The sequence below is a fragment of the Puma concolor genome, chromosome C2 (genome assembly GCF_028749965.1).
Source record: "Puma concolor isolate L17-30 chromosome C2, mPumCon1.1.hap2, whole genome shotgun sequence".
Lineage (NCBI taxonomy): Eukaryota > Metazoa > Chordata > Mammalia > Carnivora > Felidae > Puma > Puma concolor.
This window is the reverse complement of record NC_141675.1, coordinates 75,762,442-75,786,231: the sequence shown is the minus strand read 5'-3', so window position 1 is coordinate 75,786,231 and position 23,790 is coordinate 75,762,442. Positions and strand designations below refer to the sequence as shown.

At 42.6% G+C, this 23,790-nt stretch overlaps 1 protein-coding gene and 1 non-coding gene across 8 annotated transcripts in view; both read left to right on the top strand.

Annotated features, from left to right (window-relative positions):
• Positions 1–16,545, top strand: part of KLHL6 (kelch like family member 6) — a 115,956-nt gene extending 99,411 nt beyond the window's left edge. For 3 of the 7 annotated variants that reach the window (XM_086674828.1, XM_025913847.2, XM_086674829.1), the window contains 4 exons: positions 73–310; positions 5,185–5,387; positions 6,953–7,166; positions 8,760–13,014. In XM_086674828.1, the coding sequence (XP_086530954.1) occupies positions 73–310; positions 5,185–5,387; positions 6,953–7,166; positions 8,760–9,061 (957 nt within the window). In that variant the 3' untranslated portion in view covers positions 9,062–13,014. Of the gene's footprint in view, positions 1–72; positions 311–5,184; positions 5,388–6,952; positions 7,167–8,759; positions 13,015–14,541 lie in introns of those variants that run through there. The other 4 variants (XR_015240152.1, XR_015240151.1, XM_086674827.1 and 1 more) reach the window with 4 other exon arrangements.
• LOC112850612 (small nucleolar RNA U13) lies at positions 5,902–6,005 on the top strand. Its single transcript, XR_003222715.1, has one exon. It is a non-coding gene; the product is annotated as a small nucleolar RNA U13 (small nucleolar RNA).
• Positions 16,546–23,790: the final 7,245 nt, after the last annotated feature.

Below are 23,790 nucleotides of genomic sequence, written 5' to 3'. Positions count from 1 at the left end.
TGTCTGGCTCCATAGCCTAGTCTCTGAACCTCTGTGTCATCCTGCCTTTATGTACTCCCGTTGGTTTTCCAGATCATTTCCGAGCGCACCAAGCCCAGGATGCATGAGTTTCAGTCTGAGGTATTCATGATCATTGGTGGCTGCACAAAGGATGAACGGTTTGTGGCGGAGGTAACCTGCCTGGACCCCCTGAGGCGCAGCCGCCTGGAGGTGGCCAAGCTCCCCATGACGGAGCATGAGCTGGAGAGTGAGAACAAGAAGTGGGTGGAGTTTGCATGCGTGACATTAAAAAATGAGGTCTACATCTCAGGTAAGCAGGAGCCACATGATGCCAAAGGAAGCCCCAGTGGCACGATGTACTTTCCTGAGTGAGAGCCAGGCCACCATCTTACAAGAATTACTGTGAATGGCAATGGTCTAACTCTGACTGGATCAGCATAGAGAAACCCAGGGGGTCTTATCTGGGAAAGCACATTATTACTTAATGGACACTAACCTGTGAGCAGTATTGTACTAGGATCTGGGGTAGCAGGCAGACAGGTCCAGTCCTTCATGGAAAAGGAAGAAGTAAACTGATACTAGAGTTTATTTGGTGTTTGCTCTAGGTGTAGGGTTCTGAGCTGGTCACTGGGAATACAGTAATGAATAAAAATGTCTGCTCTTCTCCCCAGACCTGAACCTCAGCTCAAGTTTACTGTCATACTTTTAGATGCTCCAGTAGAACATAGTACTTTTTCATTTCACACTTCTTTCTTTCTTTTTTTGAGAGAGAGAGAGAGAGAGAGAGAGAGAGAGAGAACGTGCAAAAGTAGGGGGGAGAGAGGCAGAGGGAGAGAGACAGAGAGACAGAGAAAGAGAGAATCCCAAGCAGGCTCCACACTTGGCACGGGGCCTGTTGTGGGCTTGATACAACAACCCTGGGATCACGATGCCAAGTTGAAATCAAGAGTCAGATGCTCAACTGACTGAGCTACCCAGGCACCCCTCATTTCTCTCTTCTAAGTTATTTGCTTAATTATTTACAATTACACTATGCCTCATTCCCATTAGTCCTTCAATTCTACAAGAGTCAATACTATATTGTCAGTACCTAGTACTGTGCCTAGCTACATAGTAAATAATAAATATTTATTAAGTGACAAAATCTGTACCATTTTAACAGCACAGTAGGTGAATTTTCACTTTGGTGGCATTTCATCATTTGCCTATCACACCAACTCTGTAAGGTAGGTGATTTTAATCTCCAAGTTACAAATGGAGAAAATGGAGGCTCTGAAAGATTATGGAACATATCTAAAGACAGGTCATACCTTGGTAAATGTCAGACAGGGTTCCAACCCAGGTTCTGTGAGTCCCATCCTCTCCCAATGACATCAAAAGTCACCCAGCTCTTCTGGGAGCCCCAAGGAAGGAGACAAGCATACCTTGTCCTCTCTTGGAGGCTTTTTCTAATCTGAACTTGTTTGGGGAAGAGCTTCTTCGCAGAACTGGCTTCCTCCAAAGTCAAGGGCAGGTCAGTTCTTCCCTGGGTATGTTAATACCATAGATTAGATTATAGCTTTCATTTATCTTGTAGAAGTATTTTTTTGATTGTTGTAGAAGATTCAAATAATACAGGGTGTAAAGTAAAATATGGCAGTTTCTCTGTGCTATTACAATCCTATACGTTTTAACTTTTTTACAAAAATAGTTTTATATTGGCTTAGAGTAAGTAATGCCAGCTGCTGTAACAAACACTAAATCTCAGCGAATTATGGCAGTAGTATGTGGGCACTGGGGAGTGTGGACCTCCTTCACTCAGTCATTCAGGGACCGAGGTTCTTTGCATCTTATGATGCTGCTGTTTTCCACACGTGGTCTTCAAGTTTGATGCATTAGAGGAAGAAGGAGACACTGAACAAGTTGAGAAAGCATACCTGCTCATAACAACTTCAGCCTGGACATGAGGCATCAGTCTTCTCGCATGCTATTAGCAAGAACTAGCCACGTACTCCCACCCCTGCAGCCCCAGCCCCCATGCGGTGGGCTAGGAAATGTAGTTGAGCTGTGTGTACAGGAGGAAAAGACAGATTTGGGAACCATAGTCAGTCTTTGTCACATACACTACACATGTTGTTCTACAACTTGTCCTTCGCCTCACTTAAACTTGTTGTTGTCTATTTAAAAGTGACACTGGGGGCGCCTGGATCGCTCAGTCGGTTGAGCATCTGACTCTTGATTTGGGCTCAAGTCATGATCCCAGGCTCATGAGATTCAGCCCCTTGACAGGCTCCTTGCTGAGCATGGAGCCTGCTTAAGATTCTCTCTCCCTCCTGCTCTTCTCCCCAGCTCTCATGTGCATGCTCTTTCTCTCTCTAAAATAATAATAATAATAATAAATGACATGAGCAATACATGAAGTCATGCTTGTTATACACAGTTAAATCACAGAGATTTGTGCTTCAATTAACAGTCTCTTTTGGGCATCATCACGTGTTGACATAAGGGATCTGTCATGTGGATTAAGTGATGTAATATGTATTACATAAAGCACAGCACAATCCCAAGCACATAGGAGAGCTCAGCAGTGCTATTCTTCATTATTGCTAGTGTTCTTTCCACCAGCTTCAGGGCAGTCTACTGATTGAATGAAATACAGTTTTTTCAGCTTTTATTTTCCCACTGGAAAAAAATGCTGCAATAGGCATTTTAATACACATGTATTTATGAACTTGTGCTGCTCTTTGGAGAGATTCCTGGAAGTGGTCATAAGATGTGTCCATTTAGAATTTTTGTAGATGTTACTAAACTGGTACCAGTTTGCAGTTCAACCAACGTTGAATGACATGGCCCATTTTCTTCATCCTTGCTGACATTTTTTTCTTATCAATTACATTTTTTTTCATAGCCCAAAATGTTTATATTTACATTCTTGGATCATTAATGATATTAGCATATTTTCATATATTTATTAGCTAACACTTTATTTTTGAAAATTATCTATTCCTACCCTTTGTTCTTTATTGGTTGTTTGTCTTTTTAGTAATTTTTTGCAGTTCTTATTCTATGTCCTTTGCTATTTGTATTGCAAATAGTTTCTCTCAGACTATGGTTATCTTTGAACTTCAATTTATATTTTATATAGTAACTTTCTTTCCTATGTGATTCTGCATTTTGTGTCATGCTTTGAAAGCCCCTCCTCACCCCAAGATCATCAGCATCTCCCATATATTCTCCAGTTACTTTTATACCATTTACTTTTGAATTTTATTTTAACTGTAATGTGAAAGAAGGCTCTAACTTCATTTTTCCCTAAGTAGTCAATTGTTCTAATACCATTTATTTAATGATCCTTATATCTTTCAGTCTGTTCTGTACTCTTGTTTTTCGTTGGTCAGTTTGTCTCATTTGATGCTAGTACCACACTGCTTTTATTATTGTAGCTTTTTAGTATATTTTAATATTTGCTGGGAAAATCCTCCTTGTTCATTCTTTTTTCAAAAGTTTCTCAGACATTTCTCCAAATTTACTCTTCCAAATGAAATTTAGAATGATCTCTTCAAGTTCCCTGAAAAGTCCTGAAGGCACTGAATGTATTGATGAACTTGGGGAGGGCTGACATCTTACAGCACTTGTCTGTCCTCTCGTCTATGCACATGTCATGCCTCCAACCTAATCAGGTCTTCTTTACATCTTGAGGTAAAACTCATAGAGTTTTTGTTTCCTTTTTAATACAGTATGCATACATTACTTTGAAAGTATATAGTTATTTTATAACTTTAGACACTGTCGCATTGGGATCAATATCACGCACAGTGTTTTGAATACAGACCTCTAAAATGCACACAACCCGAGGAAAAAATGGTTGAACTATGTGAACAGAAACTTCATGGAAGAAGAAGCTCAGGAAAAACCAAACCATGGTGTTATTTTTCTCCATCAGCTTGCAAAACAAAATAAGCCAAAAAACGCTCTTAATATATGCTGTGAGTGGGGTATAGGGAAAGGTCAACCAGGACAGCTCTGGAAGGCTCTTTGGCAACACCTATAAAAATTCAAGGTGTGCATGCCTTTCCCTTAGAAATCTCACTTCTGGGCTCTACCTTAGAGAAACATTTACCCAGGACACAGAGCATCATCAGTGATACACATTGCCCCACTAGTGCACATTTATAAGTCTGAAAAGTACATCTTTTTTTTTTTTTAGATTTTATTTATTTATTTTTGAGAGAGAGAGAGAGAGCAGGGGAGGGGCAGAGAGAGAGGGAGAGAGAGAATCTCAAGCAGGCTCCATGCTCGCAGTGCAGATCCCAACGTGGGTCTCGAACCCACAAACCATGAAATTATGACTTGAGCTGAAATCCAGAGTTGGATGGTTAACCAACTGAGCCACCCAGGTGCCCCTGAAAAGTACATGCTTTGCTTTAAGTAGTTGGTGATACTCTATGCTGATGGGGAATAGAAACACAAAGCTTTTAAAATATTTTTATTAAAATCCCCCCAAAGATCTTGGTCTCTCTCCCTAACTGAATTATGTATTTTCAGAGAGTTGTCTCAAAAAAATATTTACCATCTCATTCTCAAATTATCTATTGTGAGCATCTAATTCTTTTATAATAAAATCTTTTAACAATAGGACAAACCCTACTTATGTTTTTTATATAGATCAGAGATTTGAACCAAGACAATTTTGTAAGATTTCTTGGTGATTTTCCCAGGTTTGTATTTGCCTAAACAAACAAGCAAACAGAACTTAAGGTACTTCCTAATTTGCCTGCCGGTGAAGGGCCTCCTATCCCCACTGCAGTGGTCCAACCTTACCTGTCCTGCTTTGCTTCCTACCCCTTGGCTGCACAGACACTGAGTCCAGGTGCCTGCTGGCCCCCATCCACCCAGGCCACTTGGGCGCCACTTCCCTGGAGACTTCTCTGGACCCAATTCACTCAGCCACCTCTTCTCTGAACTCTCACAGCACAGACGTGACACCTAGCACAGTCTGGTACACAATTCACCCCAGCCTCACCTGGCTTTCTCTATTCCCCTATGTTGATTTCCCCATCCAGACCACACACACCTTCACGATTTCTTTTGTTTGGGAGCGGAGCTGACCCGGGGATATAGCATTTAAGGACTGTGGGAAATTATGGGGGAAGCTGTGTTTCTGATATATCTGGTGGCTTCTTAAATGCTCTGTATCTCTTCTAGGTGGCAAAGAGACACAGCATGATGTTTGGAAATATAATTCTTCAATCAACAAATGGATTCAAATTGAGTATTTGAACATAGGCCGCTGGAGGCATAAAATGGTGGTATTAGGTGGCAAGGTCTATGTGATTGGAGGTTTTGATGGCTTACAGAGGATCAACAATGTGGAGACCTATGATCCCTTCCATAACTGCTGGTCAGAGGTATAGCAGATTATTTCTATGAGTAATTTTGTATTATTACTTCAAAGCTTTAAAAAAGAAGTATGTGCCAATGTAGGTATATGGCTTTCTGATCTCTCTGCTCCCACTGAGAACATTTTTGGTGGCTCCAAGCTTCCCTCTTAATAGGAGCCATTGCTTCAGCATTGCTGATCAGGTCAGAGAAACAACTTCCTTCCAGACGGGGAAGCTCTGCGTGGGCACCTGTCTATCCTGGCAAGAAGCCCAGATGTAGAGGGGAGGCTTGGTTCTAACCTCAGTCTGCATGTCTGAGCTCAGAGTCTGTCTCCTCAGATGCCATCCGCCCTTGTTGTCTCCCCAGTGGGCATACAGAGATCCCTTTCCTACACTGTTTACTGATTCAGAGTCATTTGGTAGTGTTTAGAAGTTAGCCCTTGTAATTATGCTAGGTGAATAAACTCCGGAGATCTGCTGTACAACATTGTGCTTACAGATAACAGCACTGCACTGTATGCTTAAAAAGTTGTTAAGAGATATCCTTTTGTAGTTCATAAGTGTGATGATTGGGTCTTCAAACCATTGTGTGACATGTGCCGCCCTCAAACCTTGTTACAACCTTGGCACATTACCTGTCCGATAAAAAAAAATTTGTTAAGAGAGTAAATCTCATGTTAAATGTCATAATAATAATAATAATAATAAGAGTAAAACAGTTTCACTTCCTGTATTTCCAGGTTATTCTTAATTACAAATTTTCTTTCTCCTTATGAGACTATATGTCAGAGTATGTTCCACTTTGGGGAGTGTAAAACATGGCCATCAGAGGCACAAGCAAAGGTAGCTACATCATCATGGCATCTAACCAAGCAAGGCCTGTCAACCTGAAAACTGCTATATAGCCCTTCATATTTTATAGGAGTGTGCCCTACGTCTTCTCAACTTGTCAAGTGCCATGACAGCTGCTCTATGACCCAAGAGGGCCATGTCAAAAGGCAAGAAGCTCTTGGAAGTCCCCTTGAGTGCCCTGGGGTTCACAGGGTAGAAGCACAGGTCTGGCTAAATACCAAAATCTTCATGCTGCCCCAGAGTGGGAGTCTGCTTACCTATGGCCCCCTGAAACCCTTATATCAGCTTTTCTTCCTAGATAAAAGCAATAAGGGCAATGGCACATAGTAGGCACTCAGTAAATATTTTTTGAATGAAGGAACACATGAATGAATAGAAATATGCATGTTTGAGAAAGTATTTTCCTCCAAATAGTGGCTGGTTTCATCTGTATAAGCACTTATTCCTATGTACACCTTCCCTCCCCTGATAGCTGGACTCTGGGAGAAACAGGCTGGAAACATCCAACACTGAACCCGTTCTAGCCTGTCCAGAGCCTGCAGAGAGGGTGGGAAATGAGTGCTTTGACCTCATGTCTCAAGGGGAGTCAAGCCCACAGGCCTTGTGACTTCAGGCAAAGGATGCCCAGGCTTATGTTCTCGAGCTCCTGGCTCGAGAGTCCTGTGAACCACTGCAGCAGTCTGGGGGCAGTCTGTAGCTGTGTGACTGACAGCTTCTCCTGATGCCCTGTGCCTCCACAGGCAGCACCCCTTCTTGTCCACGTCAGTTCCTTCGCAGCTACCAGCCATAAGAAGAAACTCTATGTGATTGGGGGCGGGCCCAATGGGAAACTGGCCACAGACAAGACTCAGTGTTATGACCCTTCAACCAATAAATGGAATTTAAAGTCGTCCATGCCGGTGGAGGCTAAATGCATCAATGCTGTCAGTTTCCGGGACCGCATCTATGTTGTTGGTAAGTAAATGAATGGCATCTTATTTATCTGAGGTCCGCCACCCATGGAGCCATGGGGGTAGATCAGATAAGGCCCTCCTGGGAACTCACATGGATTCCTGGGTGATGTGGGTGAGGTGGAAAAGGAAGAGAAGGGATTGGTCCAGGCCTTGGTGGGAATTACCTTGTAGTACTACTGGACACAGAGACAGCCCACGTTTAGGGTACATACAAAATAGACCGACAGTGGGGCCCAGTGGAGGAGCCAGAAGTTGCCACAGGAACGAAGTGTGCTGCAAACATTAGCAAATGTATGAAAGTTGAAGTGTGCACAGTACAGTAAGTGACCGATGAATGGTAGCTATCATTATTTCTTATTTTGTGTTCATGGGAATTTTACTCTTTCCACTTGTTCTGGGGATCTGAAAAGTTGCATTTAGCCACAAGGAAAGCCTGGCTAGCTATACCACAGTTGGTATGGAATTGTTAAGGACGACGGATCTCAATACCAACTACTCATTAGAATCACCTAGGGAGCTTTTTACAAAAATACGCATAGCTAGGCCCTATTCCAGAGCAATTATATCAGAATGAGAGGGAGCACGTTGGTCTACAGTACAAGGTGTTTCTTTTTTTTTAATTTTTATTTAATGTTTTACTTATTTTTGAGAGAGAGAGAGAGAGACAGAGTGTGAGCAGGGGAGGGGCAGAGAGAGAGAGAGAGGGAGACATAGAATCTGAAGCAGGCTCCAGGCTCTGAGCTGTCAACACAGAGCCCAACGCGGGGCTTGAACTTGTGAACCTCGCAATGGTGACCTGAGCTGAAGTTGGACATTTAACTGACTGAGCCACCCAGGCGCCCCAACAGTGCAAGGTGTTTCTAATGTGCAGGTGACTTTCATGTGCAGCCATGACTGAGAATTACTGATTAAGGAGATGCCAAAAATATGTAACTTCAGCAAACAAGAACTAATCAGAGCAGGCTTCCTGGAGGCAGAATACAGGAACAGATTAAGGAAAACCCCCTTCTCTCTCTTGCTTCAGGTTTCCTGTGTGTTTATGGTCAGCCTCATGACTTCAAAGCTCATCTTAAAATGGGTAACTTGGACTGGCGTCCCAGGTCATGCTCAGTCTACAAAGAGATGCCACCACCTCTAGTCACTGCCATGTATCGATAGCTTCTGTGTACCAGGCTTTCTGCAGGTGCTTTATGAGCATGGTCCTTCTGACGTCTTACAACCACCGCAGCCTCAGTGCTTATGGTTACAGTAAAAAAGTGTTAGAGCTGGGGTCGTGAGCTGAGTGCCCCAGCTGTACCAGGCGGTATTTCTTCTAGGGAGCAGTCTTAGGATACATTTTGGCACCACGTGAAGCCAGTCGTCCTTGAGACCCTGATTAGCGCCTGGCAGCAGAGTTTAAGGGGCTCTCTGAAGTGTTTCCAGCACAGACATACTGTCCCTAGAATCCATTAGAGCTTTCTGGAGAGCCGTGAAGCTCCTGTTTCCATTGGCGAGATGGTAGATTTGACCTAGCAGAAGTGGGCTTTTTGTGGTTAAAGGGGAAGAAAACCAGAAAAAACAGTGAGATGCCCACCGTGTTTCCCTTCCTCCTCAGGAGGGGCTATGAGAGCGCTGTACGCCTACAGCCCTCTGGAAGACAGCTGGTGCCTGGTGACCCAGCTCAGCCACGAGAGGGCCAGCTGCGGCATCGCGCCCTGCAACAACCGGCTCTACATCACTGGGGGGCGGGACGAGAAGAACGAGGTCATCGCCACGGTGCTGTGCTGGGACCCCGAGGCCCAGAAACTGACGGAGGAGTGTGTCCTGCCCCGGGGGGTGTCGCACCACGGCAGTGTCACCATCAGGAAATCTTACACCCACATCCGGAGGATCGTGCCCGGAGCCGTGTCGGTGTGACTGCGGGAGGGCGGAGCCACGGGGGCGCGGGGCGAGGTGCCAGGAGACCTCCCTCCTCACCTGTTGCCCGGGTTCGTCCCACTTCAGACAGCAGGCTGGGCTGGAGCTACAGGCCACACCTCTGGGTTCCCCGCGGCTCCGCATGGGAGCTCCTTTTGGAAGTCACAGCTTTGGGACACCAGCCAGGAATGTTTGTGCGACCTACCTCAGGAGGGAAGAAGAGTAATATGTAACATTCGGGACAGACCTGTCCCCTGCCAGGTTCTGTGCCAAGCACTTTTGTGTATCAATTTGTTTAACCACCATAATGACCTGGTCACCGGACATTATCACTTCTGTTTTACAGGTGAGGAAACTGAGTTTCAGAGAGGCAAAGTACTTTGTCCCTGGTCACCCAGATTATAAGTAGCTAAGCCAAGAGGCTAACTCCAGGTCTTTTCAATTTCAAGGTCAGTGACGGTTCTGTCATGCTGCCTATTTCTGCATAGGAAAACAACAAACTAAACTGGCTCATTTTTTGTTTCTGACAAGTTTGCTGAAGGATTCACTCAGCAAGGTGGGGAAATAAAGTTTTTTTTTTTCTTTCTTTTTTTTCTTATATTTAAACCACATGGAATCCTTGGTGTTAGAGCCTTGGGCTCCTTGTCAAGAGGGTTTCAAGTGTTGTTCCATCTGACAGGACCAGAAGATGGGTCTGGGAAGACCTATATGCTTTGAAAGAGATAAAAAATAACTTCTCACCCATCAAAACCTCTTTTTTTTTTTTTTTTTTTTAATGATCACAGAGGTGCATTTTGGACTAGAACTCTTGTTGCCACACACAATTGTACCTTCAGCAGAGTCCAGTGCCCCGGCCTCTCAACGTCCAACACTTGTATTGCAGTGTTACAAGGGGTTTCCCAGAGACTCAGAATACTGTTTTTGTTGTTGTTTTTAATGTAAACATCCCTACACTGCTGGCCACTGCAAGAATGACTGACTCTTCTTGACAGTATACTTTCTGCTTTTTAGACTGTGACTCGAGTCCATGTCCCTGAGACCCCACCCTCCTGGAACCTTAGTTTTCAGGATCCTTTCAAGCCCTTCTGTTTGGTTTTTGGTTCGGTTTGGCACAATTTTGACTCAAGGAGTGGAGTCTGTCCTTCGCTCTGATAGAGCTTTCCAATGAGCTCACTGGAAATTCATTCTAATCCCCAAGTTGGGGAAACAGATTAAGAGATCCTGTTTCATTTGCTGTACTTAAAGAGCAACAACAATGATAGCAACATAGTAACTGTATTACCCAATGCATTTTATTTTCATCATATGATTTCAAATCTCTTTAATAGAGTTTTATTTCATGTCAGAGGCAGCACATTGTGCCTGTACTTCTGGAACAGTTTGAGCAGTAGCGGTTTTAGAGTTTATAGTGAGTTGAATTTTCATAGAAAAGTTATGGTTAGAAGAAGCTTAAAGTTCCAAGCTGATAAAAAAGGACTTGGAACATTACAAATGAGATTTCTGTGTATGCTTAGATCATTGAGGATAAATATAAACACATGTTGGTGTGTGAAAAGCTCTGTGCCTTAGAATCAGGTGTGACAGTTCAGCTCCCTGCTACAAAAAGTAGGAAGGGAAAATACAAACATATCTGGGGACATTTAGAACACATTACAGTACGTGATGTACTTACTCATGAGCACTAATAACCTTAACAAAGCTTTCAACTGAAACAAGTTAATCTAGTTCCATTTAGCAGACATTCAAGGAGTTCTTTCTGTTTGTCAAGACTTTGGGACACAAACAGGTAAGATAACCACCCCTGAAACATTCAATAAACAGGTAAACAGGCCATTAGTCAACATTATAGTTTTTCTTTTCATCAAGTTAGAGAAAAATGATACATCTGCAAAGTTATGAGGTTACACCCACTTCTTTATTGCCCTTCCAGTGCTCTTCTTGGGAAGCTGTGCTCTTAGGTCAATGATGCGGCCATCGCTTACATACTTGACTTCCTTTGAGATAGTCTTCAGAAACCATTTATGAGTTATAGGAGCAATCATTTTCTGAAGATGATTTCAGGAAGAACTTCCAAAAAGTCTTTCCAATGACAACATCAGTGGCATTTGCAGAGAGCTCCCCTCAGAAAGAGAGTGCTCCTTGTCGTCGAGAACTTTTGTTAAGAACAGTTGACAAATTTTGTGCCCATCAGTGGATCAGCCTTACTCTGGGAAAGTGAGGATTCAAGACCTCTGTGTTATAAATCTGCTTCTAACTGCAGGACCCAAGTTTCAGGAGTAGTTCAGAAAATGTAAATGAAGTCAAGGAAAGGATTCTGTGTCATTTTTCATTAAATATTTATTTTTGAGACAGAAAGAGACAGAGCGTGAGTGGGGGAGGGGCAGGTAGAGAGGGAGACCCAGACTCCAAAGCAGGCTCCAAGCTCTGAGCTGTCAGCACAGAGCCAGAGGCAGGGCTCAAACCCACAAACCGGGACATCGTGACCTGAGCCGAGGTCAGATGCTTAACAGACTGAGTCACCCAGGTGCCCCAGCTTCTATGTCATTTTAATGTCACTAGATATGCAGGTCAATTGTAAAATCTCAGATGCCTGGCCCTCAAGAGAGATCCTCAATAATGGCATGGATTGGCAGACAGATACACCTGTTAAGACGACACAGAGTCCTGCACTTAAGGCTGCCAGTCAGTAGCTTTTAGGGAAATAAGAGTTCAAGTAATTCAGAGAAACTTTATAAGCGTGTCAGGATTTAAGCTTTTAGGCACTAGCCAAGGATGGAAGCTCTTAAAATCTAATTTCCATTTACAGATAAACAATCAATCGAAAAATCTAGTTTGTGTGATTGTCGTACCCATACCACCATCGGGGGATGAGGCAAATTGGCACCAGATGAGTAAGAGGCAAAGGGCCCTAGGACTGAGGAAGGGTATGTGGAACATCCTGGCATAACACAATGGATCTTGAAGCAGGTCATGTGAATGGACAGAGCATCCCTGTCTGGGAGGAAAAGGATGAGGTAGGAGGAGGAAGACAAGGTCAGGTTTAAGGATACAGGTCTAGAAAATGATATCATGGTCCCTAGAGTTTGTGAGCATGACTGCATTCTAGAGAAGGGTAAGGGAAGAATAAGGAACAGAGGTTTCAGGGAGTGGCTTCCAGGAGAAGAAAGGCACAAATGAGAGCAGGACTGGCAGCCAGACCCACTTGTTGGGGGCGGGGGTGCCTCTGAGCTTCTTGGCAGGGTCTTCTATTTTACTGCACTTAAAGAGAATGAGGCCCAGAGGCTCTGATGGGATGGAAACTGTAGGAGAGGTTAAGGGACCCTAGTTCCCACAGCTGATCTGAAATGGGCAGGGAGCTGGTCTCACCTGAACATCAACAGATACATGTTCTCTTCTTAGCCTTCCCCACATCTTGCAATCAATGACTTCAGGAAACACACACACACTCACACACTCACATTTTGCCCTTGAACTCAAACCATTTCTCAGGGAAATACAAATATCATTTGCTTATAGCTGTGAAAGTATAGCTTTGCTATTTATAAAAGCACTTGAGGTACTGTTGTTATTTATATATCCTACTTGATTTTGAAAAAGAAAAGTACTCATTAGAATTTTCAGAGTGGGCAAATACCACAGGAATTTCCTATATAAGGTCCTAACTTGGGGTTGAAAGTTCATTTTTTCCTTTAATATTTGATTTGAGTGTTGTATTGGATCTCATAATCTGAAGAGTCAATCTTCATGGAAATCCACAAATATCTCAAGTATGGCTATTGCAAAACCAGTTTTGGCAGGCTGAATATTCATATTTATGGGTAAAAATAGTCAACACTTAGTTGGCTAAGTCCTTCAAGCATTTTGGTTATATGAATCTGTATTTTTTTAAATGATCAAACTAAGGATATTGTTTATATGTAAGTATACAAATAAAATTTGTATTTATTCAATAATGTGTGTGGAATGGATAAGATTATGTTATATACAATCACTAGGTGAATTTTTTTTTTTTGCTTGTTTTGGCTGATATGAGTTAGTGGTATCTGAATAGAAATTAATTTATGAGGTGGAAATTTAAAACATTTCATTTGGTTCAAGAGGGTTTCAATAAAATCATAGGATAGAATTGATCAGAGGTGGTCTATGGAATGGCAAAAATTAGATAGCTTTTACCTCCTTAAAGTCTCGTTGCCTCTGAGCATGCTTTTTACCAACGCACTTGCAAACTATGACTCTTTAATTTTTTTTTTCAACGTTTATTTATTTTTGGGACAGAGAGAGACAGAGCATGAACGGGGGAGGGGCAGAGAGAGAGAGGGAGACACAGAATCGGAAACAGGCTCCAGGCTCTGAGCCATCAGCCCAGAGCCTGACGCGGGGCTCGAACTCACGGACCCCGAGATCGTGACCTGGCTGAAGTCAGACGCTTAACCGACTGCGCCACCCAGGCGCCCCAGTATGACTCTTATTTTGCCTGCCTTATCCCTTCTTACAAAAGCCACCTTCTAGGCTTCTGATTTCTGACTCTTAACCCTGTCTTCACCAGTGTCACTGTGTTGTTTCTGAAGCCTTAACCAACCTGTGTGTCTCAAATCAGGGCACAGGGAACTTGGCATAAGAGACAGTGAGCTGTACTTTTCGGCCACTGGAGAATTTGTCATCAATTTAGTTTGTTTTGGATTACAATACAAAGATCCTATGCCACTGAAATGGAGAATCTGAAGTTTTAAAGAAATGTGGGGTCACATGAATAGCTTTAGACCATTCCTCCTGGGCCTCCCAAGAAATAGAGGTTCTGGCTCATCTGCTCCAGGGACTCTGGGTGGAAAACCTTGGGAAGCATAGCCCCATCTCACCGGTGGGAAGTGTTCTAGAGTTAATCCTGGGCAATAGATCTGACAACCAGTGCACCAGCTGTGGGTCAAAATGGAGTTTTGACCTTACATTCACTGCTGATCCCTCCAGTTCCCCTGCTGCGTCTAAGTAAGTGGCAATCTGATGCCTGGGCATCCTGGCCAGGGCCTGGCATCTGCCCAACTCTCCTTGGCTCCTTTCCTGCTCTTGGTGTTCCCTGCTGGTGTGTGGCATCCTCTGGACCAGCCTCCTTTTCACTGGAGATGTGGCCTTCATATGGGATCTCTATTCTCCCCTGCCTTCTATGGGCTCATGTCTCATTGTCTGTCCCCTTGGTGCTGGGAACTGATTTGGGTTAGGTCCCATCCACTCCCAAGCTGCCCAGTATCAGCCTGCCTGATTACCAGTCACTCTGGTTTTCACTTCCATATTTGTTTTGAACACCTAGGGATTTTCCTTTTCTTCTTGCATGCTTAGATGGCTCCTTTGTTTTGGTTCCTGCATGGCAGGCTACCTGGACACCCATGCCTGCCCCATCCAGTCATCCATCTGGGTCCCCAACGTGCTGTCTCCCTTGGGGTCTCCAAGCATAGAACCCTCATTACCCTTCTTGTGTTGTCCTCTAGCTATCCCAGCACCAAAGCATCTCTAAGGGTCTCCTGATTTCTGAAGTTTGGACAAAGAGCAAAAGAAGATATGAGACTTCCTGGCTACATATTCTTTGAGACAGTTTGTGGGTAAGGAAACTTTCCTTTTCCCTTAGTAAAACTAACCCGGATCCTCCAAGTTTGGCAGTGGAGGGAGAAACTCCCCGCGGAGACAGAGAGTTGGATCTCATAGTCCCAACTGTTGTCCCTATAAGGAAAGAGTCCTATACATGGCTCTGAATTTCCCAAAGGACATTGCAGACCAGGCTGGAACAGCTGAATAAGACTTTACTGATGACTGAGAGATGATATAGGGAAATAAGGACAACAAGGAGCAACGCTCTGGACAATGAGGATAAGATTCAGCTGTCCTTGAAAAGCAGTGTTATCCATAGGAGGTGTGTGTGTGTGTGTGTGTGTTTGTTCACGTGTGTGTGTACATGCTGTCAACAATAAAGCTGGACATAGTTAAAATGGAAAAAACAGATTTTATCCAGTAACTACTGACAGTAGAGAAAAGAGCTGAGCCCCATTCTGATTTGTGCACAGCTGACTAGGTGCTTTAAAGGGAAAATTGAGAAGGGGAGGGGATGGGGAGCTGGTGGGCACCGAAGTAAAGGCCGGGATGTGAAAAATTACAAAACATTGGTCAGTAAATGTGATTATTCCAGCTGTCTGCTGGCTGGCAGTGTTGAACTTAGGGTTGTATCCTCCCACAGAGACTGGCAGCCAGGGGCCCTGTACTTCCAGATTGTTACATTCAAAGGATGACTTTCAGGTCCTTGAGAAAGACATGCTGGGCCATAAGAGATACATACGTATATCTCTCAAAGGAACAGAGGAAGGGTTTACAATCCTAAACCCTTTTTAGTAAATGCCCTAAGAAAGGGAGGTTAGGGGCCTATCATCAGGTATTGGTTAGAACAGATGGCAAATTCTTTTGACAGTCTTGACCTTTTCCAGACAGATACATAAAAGGAGGGCTGGTTCACCCCGGGGATGTGTTCTTAGGCAGCCATGCTAGGGTTGATCAAGTCTGTTAATGCAAGAGTTTGAATGGAGTGTTCACGCAAAGAATTTTTGCCATTTTCAGTGACCCAGGTATATTTGCTTCATGGAAGAGATACAATTAAAGGAATAGGTGTGCTCACCACTTGTACTGCTGGTGGGGATATTTTAAGAGTGAACTGCCCATTTTCTGCAACTTAACACAAGCCCACTGTGAGACCAGGAGTGCCAAAACCCCTCCTTCTAGAATATTCTAAAGACAACTAAAGAGAAAAATAATACTAAAACTTCTTTCAATGTACATAGGCCAGAGTGGTGTTCTAAAACATTTTGGGCTATGTCCCGCAGTTTCAAAATGGAAACATTTTCAATATTTTCTGTTCTGTTTTTTAAGTTTTATTTATTTATTTTGAGAGAGAGAGAGAGAGAGAGAGAGAGAGAGAGAGAGAGGAACTCAAGCAGGCTCCACACTGTTAGTGCAGAGCCTGATGTGGGGCTCAGTCCCATGAACTGTGAGATCAAGGGTCAGATGCTCAACCTACTGAGCCACCGAGGTGCCCATCTATTCCATTTTTTTAAAGTTTTATTTATTTATTTTGAGAGAGAGACAGAGCAGGGGAAAGGCAGACAGAGAGGGAGAGAGAGAATCCCAAACAGGCTCTGTGCTGTCAGTGCAAAGCCCAATATGGGGCTTGAATTCACAAACTGTGAGATCATGACCTGAGCTGAAATCAAGAGTCAGATGCTTAACTGACTGAGCCACCCAGGCGCTCCTATTCTATTTTCTCTTAAAATGCTGTTCACAACTTATTAAGGTAATTTCATCACCTACCCATGGGTCACAAGTCACAACAAGCCACATCTGAAAAATACAAGGTGTCTGGGCACAAACTTAGACAAAGACAGGGCAGGGGTGAGGGAAGAGGCGGTTGACAAACCCTTGGTTTAACACTTACAACAGATACCAGAGGGAAAAATCTTTTTTTTTTTTTTTTTAAATTTTTTTTTTCAACGTTTTTATTTATTTTCGGGACAGAGAGAGACAGAGCATGAACGGGGGAGGGGCAGAGAGAGAGGGAGACACAGAATCAGAAACAGGCTCCAGGCTCCGAGCTGTCAGCCCAGAGCCTGACGCGGGGCTCGAACTCACGGACCGCGAGATGGTGACCTGGCTGAAGTCGGACGCTTAACCGACTGCGCCACCCAGGCGCCCCTCCAGAGGGAAAAATCTTGAGTGCACGAAGAAACCCATGTGACTGACCTTTGTAGGTAATAGTCTATTCTTTTATAACAAAAGTATAGTAATGGTAGCATCTATTGTGTAATTTCCCAGAAACATGGCACACAGCCAGAAATAGTAGACGAGGCTGGGATAGTGACAAAACCAGTCTAGGAAGGAATGATGGGGTTTTTCATGATCAAAGTGCATCCTGGTAGAATGTTGCATTCCCAGAAAACTTCAACCTAGAAACCTGGAGGAAAACAATACATTAGGCTTTGTTCTGGCTGAATCATAAATAGACATTGGTTGGAGGAAGTAATGGGGTTGGTCTTTGTGAAACAATGCCGCAAATGTTTATTGAACACCTACTATGTGCCAGGCACAATTCTAGGCACTAGGGCTCTACATCCACAAATAAAACAAAGCTGCTGCTCTCAAAAGCTACCATTCTAGTGAAGAAAGGTCACAACGAAACAAGTATATAAATACGCCAAGTAGTGATAAATGCTGGAAAAGCAGGGTAAAGGGTACACCTGCTACTTTAAACAGGGTTAGCAGATGTACTTTCTGATAGAGACAGTTATGTAGAAATTTGGGTGAAGAGAAACTGCGATGCCTGTGAATATCTGGAGGAAGCATGTTCCAAGTAGAAAAAACAGCAAAAAACAAAAACAAAAACAAAAACAACAACAACAACAACAACAACAAAAAAAAAACAAACAGAAGGAACAGCCAGTGCAAAGGCCCCAAGGCAGGAGGCTCAGTGTCTTCGAGAAACAGTAAAAAGATCTGTGTGGTTGGAGTGAATTCTGAGCGATGATAAGGAGTCTCAAGGCCACTGTAAGCACTTTGTATATGATCAGGTAAGATGATTGGTCACAAGACAAGTTTAGAAATACTAAAGATTCACCAATGTTACATACTCAAGCTTGTGGCTTACATATTCAACTGTGCTTCATTTACGGTGGCAGTTAGCAGCTAGGATCTGCTGAACGCACGGTTTTTGTGAATCCAGCAAACATTATGCTCTTTCTCCAAATCCTTGGTCTTTCTGATCCTGCCCTGTGCACTCACATCAAGGTGGGCTGGGCTGACTCTCGCAAAGGCCTAGTTACCGGAGCCTGGGGGGTGGGGCTTGGGGAAAGCCACTCAAATAACTAAGATCTTTACCATTCCCTGCATAAATAAAAATGGCAGCACTCATGCATGGACATCCTGGTAAGAAGACCACTGGTGATGATATTGGTGGGGCGGGTCAAGGGGGATGGAAATAAGAACTTTTAAAGTCAGTGGCCCCCAGAAAGCCTAGATGATATTTGAAAACCTCTCATCAGTAGCCCAAACTAATGTGGACTGTGATTCAGCATGTTTAAAAACAAGTAAAAATCCTTAGTGGTTAAGTGCAAACCAACAATCTATTTAAAAATCTCTGTAAAATGTGTGGCAATTCACATTTTAGAAGTTAGATGCTAAAAGCATTCTTTCCAGATGACTTTAGAGATTGTGTCTTCCCAGACGGTGGCTGGAATCTTCAGTAGGAACCAAAGCTGGAGATGAGGTGCATTAGACTGTTCCAATGTTGTCACCAGCCTCCCTGACTCCCAAGGGGAGATATCATAGAGGCTGGGTTTTTCTGGCCTTTGTAACTACAGCATCTTACACAGAACCTGTCGCCTGGCAGAAATAACGTACGGGGTCGGGTCCTGAGGAGTTGTAACCACAGCCGTTACCACCACCATAATTGATCACCTCCCAGACACTGTACACACATTAGAAGTTTTTATTAAAACCACTGATATCTTTTGTTTGGACTGTGCAATATTTCTAAAAATTGGCAACACTGGGGGGCACCTGGGCAGCTCAGTTGGTTAAGCATCCAACTTCGGCTCAGGTCATGATCTCATGGTTCATGAATTCAACCCTGGCATCAGGCCCTCTGCTGTGAGCATGGAACCCACTTTGATTCCCTTGTCCCCCTCTCTCTTTGCCCCTTCTTCGCCTGCTCTCTCTCTCTCTCAAAAATAAATAAACATTTTTTAAAAATTGGCAATACTGGGGCCATATTTCTACTTAACAAGTGTCTGGAAGAGAACAGGGGATGTTCTCTTTAGAAAGGGGCTGTGTTTTCTAGTTTACCAGACTCCACTGACCCGCTTGGCCCCAGAGGCATTTGAATTTGTAGCTTCTGACATATACTATCTTGTTTAACCCTTGCACCGACTCTGTGAAGTAAATTGGTGCTTTATGGATGTGAAAACAGGCTCAGAAATGTTGAGTAACTTCTCAGGGTCAGGGCTGGACACAGGTCTGTGAGTTTCTGAAGCTGGTGATGCTTCTGCTATGCCCACTGCTGCTTGTGAGGAGGGGCCATATTGAATGCAGTGATGACATGGGACCCATGTAACTCCATGATTGTTTGATTTGAGGATTTAGATCATGTATGTCACAATTCCAGAGTCACCCTGCAAAATATAGAAATCCTTATGGCTAACACACTATGTGGTCTGTGCAAAGCCAGAGACCTCTAACAAAATAACAAGGGATTGGAGATGACTTTTAAGTTGACTTCCAGCCCTGATGGACCTCCCTGCGGAGGAAGGACTGCACTTTTAAAAGGTGTCCACTTGGGGGCGAAATATGATAATCAATTCCTTAGTTACACCATGGTGATGGGGCACAGCCAAAGACTCCCAGGGTTTATTGTCTTAAAAGGAAAGGTCTGATGGGAACTGCCAAGCCCCAAGTCTCTGTCCTCTCCTTCTAGTTCTCTGCCAGGCGTCCTGCCTCAGAATGAGCTCCCAGAGCGACCATGGCCTGTTCTCTCCTGAAGTCAATGAATCTAACACAATATTGATTGTAAGATGCCTCTTTATTTTAGACTACTCTAACAAAGGAAATATGTTACAATGCTTCAATGATAGAATTTCACACTGATTGCTCACACCAGCTTTTCTTTGCTTTGAAATTTCTTTTCTGTGTCTTCAGAGAATTGGCTGTTTACCCTGCCCTTCACTTGTATTCCTTAACCTAAAATTGGCAATCTTTAGCACATATTCTCAGTACTAAAGCATAACAGCATCATTTCCTTAGGTGTTTTACAGCAGTTGCTTGTTGCTTTGCAAGAAAAATGTGGGAGTGGGGTCAATCTCCCTCTAATGAATATTGATTTCCCTAATATAAAACTTATGTCCCAATGTTCTATTTCCTTGCTTTTCTGGACACGGTAACTTTTGTTTCCGTGCCAAATCATAGCATTATTATCTTGAAGTCATTTCTTAGAAAAGCCTAGTTGAGATATAATTGGCATACAACAAACTGTACATCTTTAAAGTGTACTATTTGGGGGCACCTGGCTGGCTCAGTCGGTGGAGTGTGCAACTCGTGAACTCACGGTTGTGGGTTCGAGCTCTACATTGAATGTAGAGATGATTTTTAAAAAATCTTTTAAAAAGTGTACTATTTGATGTTTTGACATGTGTATACTTTCATGAAACCATCATTACAAACAAGGTAATAAAACCATCCACCTTCAAAGGTTCTCCTGCCCCTTGGGACTCCCTCCCTCTCACCCATCCCCATCTCTCCATCAACCTGTACAGGCAGCCAGTGATCTGCTTTCTGTCAGTGAAGATCAGTTTGCATTTTCTAGAACTTTATATAAATGGAGTCATACAACTTGTATAAAAAAAACCCAGCTTTGTTGAGATATTACATGGGACAAAATTCACCAGATGTAAGTGTACAATTCAGTGGGTTTTAGTCCATCTACAGAGCTGTGCAAACATCACCAAAATCTGATTGTAGAATATTTTCATCACCCTAAAAGAAACTTCATGCCTCTTTGCAGTCAGTCCCTGTTCTACCCCAGCCCTAAGCAACCACTATTCTACTTTTGCCTCCATATGTTTACCTTTTCTTGACATTCCATACATATGGAATGATATAATATGTTCTGACTGGCTTTTTAGATTTAGCATAATGTTTTCAAGGTTCATGTGTGTAGTTAACATATATCATGTTTCATTCCTTTTTTTTTAATTTTAATTTTTTAATTTACATCCAAAATAGTTAGCATATAATGCAACAGCGATTTCAGTAGATTCCTTAATGCCCCATACCCATTTAGCCCATCCCCCCTCCCACAACCCCTCCAACAACCCTCTGTTTATTCTCCATATTTAAGAGTCTCTTATGTTTTTGTCCCCCTCCATGTTTTTATATTATTTTTGTTTCCCTTCCCTTATGTTCATCTGTTCTGTGTCTTAAAGTCCTCATATGAGCGAAGTCATATGATATTTGCCTTTCTCTGACTGACTAATTTCACTTAGCATAAAACCCTCTAGTTCCATCCACGTAGTTGCAAATGGCAAGATTTAATTCTTTTTGATTGCCGAGTCATACTCCATTTTATATATATACCACATCTTCTTTATCCATTCATCCATTGGTGGGCATTTGGGCTCTTTCCATACTTTGGCTATTGTTGATAGTGCTGCTATAAACATTGGGGTGCATGTGTCCCTTCAAAACAGCATACCTGTATCCTTTGGATAAATACCTAGTAGTGCAATTGCTGGGTCATAGGGCAGTTCTAGTTTTAATTTTTTGAGGAACCTCCACAGTGTTTTCCAGAGTGGCTGCACCAGCTTGCATTCCCACCAGCAATGCAAAAGAGATCCTTTCTCTCCGCATCCTCACTAACATCTATTGTTGTCTGAGTTGTTAATGGTAGCCATTCTGACAGGTGTCAGGTGGTATCTCATGGTGGTTTTGATTTGTATTTCCCTGATGATGAGCAATGTTGAGCATTTTTTCATGTGTCGGTTGGCCATCTGGATGTCTTCTTTGGAGAAGTGTCTATTCATGTCTGGTGCCATGTTTTCACTGGATTACTTGTTTTTTGGGGTGTTGAGTTGGATGTGTTCTTTATAAGATCTTGGATACTAACCCTTTATCTGATATGTTGTTTGCAAATATCTTTTCCCATTCTGTCTGTTGCCTTTTAGTTTTGCTTATTGTTTTCCTTCACTGTGCAGAAGCTTTTTATTTTGATGAGGTCCCAGTAGTTCATTTTTGCTTTTGTTTCCCTTGCCTCTGGAGACGTGTTGAGTAAGAAGTTGCCATGGCCAAGGTCAAAGAGGTTTTTGCCTGCTTTCTCCTCGAGGATTTTGATGGCTTCCTGTCTCACATTGAGGTCTTTCATCCATTTTGAGTTTATTTTTGTGTATGGTGTAAGGAAGTGGTCCAGTTTCATTCTTCTGCATGTCATTGTCCAGTTTTCTAGCACCACTTGCTGAAGAGAAATGGATATTCTTTCCTGCTTTGTCAAAGATTAGTTGGCCATACGTTTGTGGGTCCATTTCTGGGTTCTCTATTTTGTTCCATTGATCTGAGTGTCTGTTTTTGTGCCAGTACCATACTGTCTTGATGATTACAGCTTTGTAGTATAGCTTGAAGTCTGCGATTGTGATGCCTCCTGCTTTGGTTTTTTTTTTTTTTTTTTTTTTCAAGATTGCTTTGGCTATTTGGGGTCTTTTCTGGTTCCATACAAATTTTAGGATTATTTGTTCTAGCTCTGTGAAGAATGCTGGTATTATTTTGATAGGGATTGCATTGAATATGTAGATTGCTTTGGGTAGTGTTGACATTTTAACAATATTTGTTCTTCCTATCCAGGAACATGGAATCTTTTTCCATTTTTTTGTGTTTTCTTCAATTTCTTTCATAAGCTTTCTGTAGTTCTCAGTGTACAGATTTTTCACCTCTTTGGTTAGATTTATTCCTAGGTATTTTATGGTTTTTGGTACAATTGTAAATGGGATCAATTCCTTGATTTCTCTTTCTGTTGCTTCATTCTTGGTGTATAGGAATGCAACCGATTTCTGTGCATTGATTTTATATCCAGTCAGTTTGCAGAATTCATGAATCAGTTCTAGCACTTTTTTGGTGGAATCTTTTGGGTTTTCCATATAGAATATCATGTCGTCTGCGAAGAGTGAAAGTTTGACCTCCTCCTGGATGATTTGGATGCCTTTTATTTCTTTGTGTTGTCTGATTGCAGAGGCTAAGACTTCCAATACTATGTTGAATAACAGTGCCAAGAGTGGACATCCCTGTCTTGTTCCTGATGTTAGGGGGAAAGCTCTCAGTTTTTCCCCATTGAGGATGATATTAGTGTTGGGTCTTTCATATATGGCTTTTATGATCTCGAGGTATGATCCTTCTATCCCTACTATCTTGAGGGTTTTTATCAAGAAAGGATGCTGTATTTTGTCAAATGCTTTCTCTGCATCTATTGAGAGGATGATATGGTTCTTGTCCTTTCTTTTATTGATGTGATGAATCATGTTAAATTGTTTTGTGGATATTGAACCAGTCCTGCATCCCAGGTATAAATCCCACTTGGTTGTGGAGAATAATTTTTGTAATGTATTGTTGGAGCCGGTTGGCTAATATCTTGTTGAGGATTTTTGCATTCATGTTCACCAGGGAAATTGGTCTATAGTTCTCCTTTTTAGTGGGGTCTCTGTCTGGTTTTGGAATCAAGGTAATGCTGGCATCATAGAAAGAGTTTGGAAGTTTTCCTTCCATTTCTATTTTTTGGAACAGTTTCAAGAGAATAGGTGTTAACTCTTCCTTAAATGTTTGGTAGAATTCCCCTGAAAAGCCATCTGGCCCTGGACTCTTGTTTTTTGGGAGATTTTTGATTACTAATTCGATTTCCTTACTGGTTATGGGCCTGTTCAACTTTTCTATTTCTTTCTGTTTCAGTTTTGGTAGTGTATATGTTTCTAGGAAGTTGTCCATTTCTTCCAGATTGCCCATTTTATTGGCATATAATTGCTCACAATATTCTCCTATTATTGTTTTTATTTCTGCTGTGTTGGTTGTGATCTCTCCTCTTTCATTCTTGATTTTATTATATGGATCCATTTTCTTTTTGATCAAACTGGCTAGTGGCTTATCAATTTCGTTAATTCTTTCAAAGAAGCAGCTTC